The 3,511-nt window shown below is 57.0% G+C and overlaps 1 protein-coding gene across 1 annotated transcript in view; it reads right to left on the bottom strand.

Moving 5' to 3' along the window:
- Positions 1-2,524, bottom strand: part of CSUI_007850 (pan domain-containing protein) — a 3,522-nt gene extending 998 nt beyond the window's left edge. Inside the window, exons 1-4 of the mRNA XM_068067993.1 lie at positions 2,255-2,524; positions 1,720-1,947; positions 789-1,043; positions 1-304 (exon numbers count right to left, since the gene is read on the bottom strand). The exon at positions 1-304 is cut by the window's left edge and continues 998 nt beyond it. Of these exons, the coding sequence (XP_067920028.1) occupies positions 1-304; positions 789-1,043; positions 1,720-1,813 (653 nt within the window). The 5' untranslated portion in view covers positions 1,814-1,947; positions 2,255-2,524. The remainder of the gene's footprint in view (positions 305-788; positions 1,044-1,719; positions 1,948-2,254) is intronic.
- Positions 2,525-3,511: the final 987 nt, after the last annotated feature.

Raw genomic sequence — 3,511 nt, 5'->3', positions numbered from 1 at the left:
TCACTCGCGACAGGGCTGGAGACCGGCAGAGGTTGGGGCCCGAGCTCCCCGGCGGCCGGAGGCGACGTGGATCGAGGACCGCAGTACTTAGGTCCCGAGATAATATGCTCCTCGACGACCGCTTCGCCTTCAGGGGCATCGACGTCCTTCAGGTAACAAACGTCTTCGCTGGAGACGTACGTGAAGTAGTGGCAGTCTGCATGTTCCTGGCAGTGAACCTGACACTCTTCTACTGATTCCACGCCGCTCTCCCCCGATGGTTCAAGATCATGTCCTTTGAACGCGATGCCACTATCGTAGCATCCTAAACAACCACCATATCCAGCATACAACCGCACGCCACCGGCCCTATGTTGTAACTGCACCCCTGGGAACACAGGTGTCTCTCTGGAAGCACACTGTCACCACAATCGCACACGCTGTCGTCTATGCCAAGCGCCGCAAGTAGTTCAAACTTCCCGCGGCCATCCAGAACGGATACGTCTTCACAACCGGGCACATTCGCCCAGTGTCAGTCTCGCCCTCGCCCCATACTGAGATTACGGGCTGCGATACCTAACGATCACATCAGTTCGCACACCGGAACCCTCCCCTGTGTCTGCCGATCTCGCGCGCCCTATCGTTTGCAAGAAAGAAGGTGCAGCCCGCCTCTACAAAAGAAATCGCAAGGGCGAACGAAGGACGTCATCAGTGGCGGCCGCGACAACAAAACAGTTCGCATTTCCATGCAGGCCACACGGCAAGGTTCTTCGTAGCACTAGTCAGCATAACCCGGGACGTCAACGCACCCGGGGTCCCAGAGGTCGGAGCGGCTCCTTCGCAGTACTTCGGCCCTGTCACGAAGTAGTCAACCACCTTCTTCCGGCCCTCGGGAGCATCCCTATCCTTCAGGTAACAGGCTTTCTTGTTCGAATCGAACGTGAAGAACTCGCAGTCCTGGAGCTCCTGACAAAATTCCTGGCAATCATGCGCCGTATCCGCTTCGCCATCTCGAATCTGGAAAAGATCATGTCCGCTGTAGGAGATGCCGCTCACGAAACACTCTGAACACCCACATCGAACACACAACTGCAAGCCACAGCGTCGAAACGCAACTAAATGCGCGCGGCCACAGAAAACTGCGTGCAAACACACTGTCACAACCATTCGGGGATCCACACTTGGTAGCGTGTAGGGCAGAGGAATCGCTGTACTTGGCGAGCTCTGCCACGTACAGCAACTCCTCTGACTGGCATTTCCCTAGTGGTTGCCTGCCCGGACATCGTAGTTTGTAAGTCTGAGTATTTCTGCCTCCTTCGCTTTGGGCATTGTAAGGTGGGGTCTACTTTTCTGTTACCATTAGGGTCTGGCGCTACCTGACGCAAGATACGAGCAAGCGATTTACTGAGACGCAAAAAAGTATGGGCCCGGGCGCACCGGCATCCTCAGTATTCTGAAGACAACCTTTTATCGTGCGGTCTTCCCGAGTGAACACAGCACCGCACTGCAAGCCGCATTCGCTTCTGCCGGGCGTCTGATCGACGCAGTCGAGTTCGCGACAGCAGCGCCCGGAGGCGGGTCGAAGCATTGAGCAACAGGTGCAGGTGTGGCCTCTGTGTTTGCCGTCAAGGAGCATCACAACATAGCTGGCCCGCAGGTCTCTGTGGCATTTTCGCAGGTCGCAGGTCCATACCCCGGTCACTTCAGGAGCACAGCGTCGCTTCACCCCTCTGGGCTTACCAGAATCACCAGCAGCCGATGCGCTTTCGCCGAGAACATGGCAAGCCGCAGCAACCAAAATACCGACCGACCGCAAGGTACCAGAGAACGCCATTGTAACTCAGCAGAACCTAGGACAAGCACGGAGTTTTAGGTCTACGGGGAACGCGAGTTCGAAGCCGCTCGCCCCACTGCAAACCGATATTGGAGCAAACGCCCTGTCGGTGTCACGCAGCTTGGCGGGGTCACCTGAACAGCAGCACCGCACGGCACAAAAGCAAAGAATTCCCTGCCATCTTCACGTCCTAAAGCAAGCCTAACAGCACTGCGAAAAGCCAATGGCTACCCCTGGCAACACGAAGTCATGAGATGCGCAAGAGACATTGTTCACAGGGAACCCGGCGGGCAGCCCTGCCAACACCGCCAACTCCTCGATGGTGAATCTGGCTGGGTCAGAGATCTAGAAACCCGAAGCTACTACGTCGAGAAATACCAGGAAACTACTAATATATTCCGTCGAAGAGACGCAACGAAGGACTGACACCCCACAGCTCACCGGGCTTAACGGAGACTGCAAAGGCCACGTAACACGAGAACCCTCTTGCCGCAAGGCCAGTGAGAGTCACTCGCGCTAATTAGCGCTTCACCAGCCGACCACTAGTGGCTGGGACAAGGACTACAGGGAATTGCAGGGAGCTGGAGGAGACTGAAGCTGGAGGAGAGAGGGGAAAGATGCAGTGAATTCAGAATGGTCACGTGCGAAACGGAAGTGACTGCGCCGTCGCAATAGTCCAGCTAGCGAGTCCCAGTAAGCCGGACAACGAATCGGGGGCTGGCACTCATTCTCCCTCTTACATGAACGGACGGCTAGCCCCCATCCGGTCTCGTCCATAGGTCAGGCCACCCCTGGGGGGTAGTTCACCGGGGAGCCTGGCGGTTGCTAGTGGAGGGTTCGTCTAGCGCAGCGAGCGCTAGTCCCCGGCAGTCCGGTGTCCCGCAGGCCGGTGTTTCCGGTCGTCCCGAGTAACTAGCCCGCTAGTGCCGGCCGCCGCAGCGTGGGCCCCCGCTGGGAGTCATCCTGGGAGTGGTGTTTCCTGGCGGGAGGCGGAGGTGAGTGCGATTTCCCGTCAGTAGTGCACCACGACGGCTGCAGGTCCATCGCTGCGCAGTCGTCGGATTCTGTGTTCAGTGCCGGGTCGTGCCGCCACCCTTGTTCCCTCCTGCGTATCCTGCTCGAGACCCATCGAGAAAGGCACTACCGCCTTTTTATTAGCCCGACACGGCTTGGGTACGCCTTAGCTTCGTATTGGGAATCGCCTGTCTCTGAGAGCGACCTGAATTGCGGAACAAGATCCGAAATCGGCTACTGTGTTCGTGAGTTGGGCATTGTCCCCACTTAGTCCCAGGAACCTACTCGTAGCATGAGCTTGACACGAGGTGCGGACCAGAGAAGAAGCCCTGAGTAGTGATGTTCGGTTCATGGTTCGATGTGTCATATCACGCGGCTAAAGAGATTGGCCAGCACCTCTCGTCGCAGCATACTTGGCACCTGAAGTATGAACTATAATACACGCTGCCCACTGCAGCAGACCGTGCCATGGACCTGCAGTGGTACTGGAAGAGTCCCCCGCAGCTTAAAAAGCTCAGCAGTGTTCCTGCAAGGTCTGTTCGTTTTCTCAGGTCCCAGTGTAATGCGCGTGTTTGCGCCACCCCGTTATGCGTCGTAGTAATGTCAGCAGTGAGCTGCCGGCGACTTCTGTGAGGACGTTGGTTTGTTGCCTGGTTTGTTTCGGGCTCTCCTCTGCATGGGTAG

This window comes from Cystoisospora suis (assembly GCF_002600585.1).
Source record: "Cystoisospora suis strain Wien I chromosome Unknown contig_4225, whole genome shotgun sequence".
NCBI lineage: Eukaryota > Apicomplexa > Conoidasida > Eucoccidiorida > Sarcocystidae > Cystoisospora > Cystoisospora suis.
The sequence above is the reverse complement of the archived record's forward strand: the minus strand, read 5'-3'. Positions and strand labels throughout refer to the sequence as shown.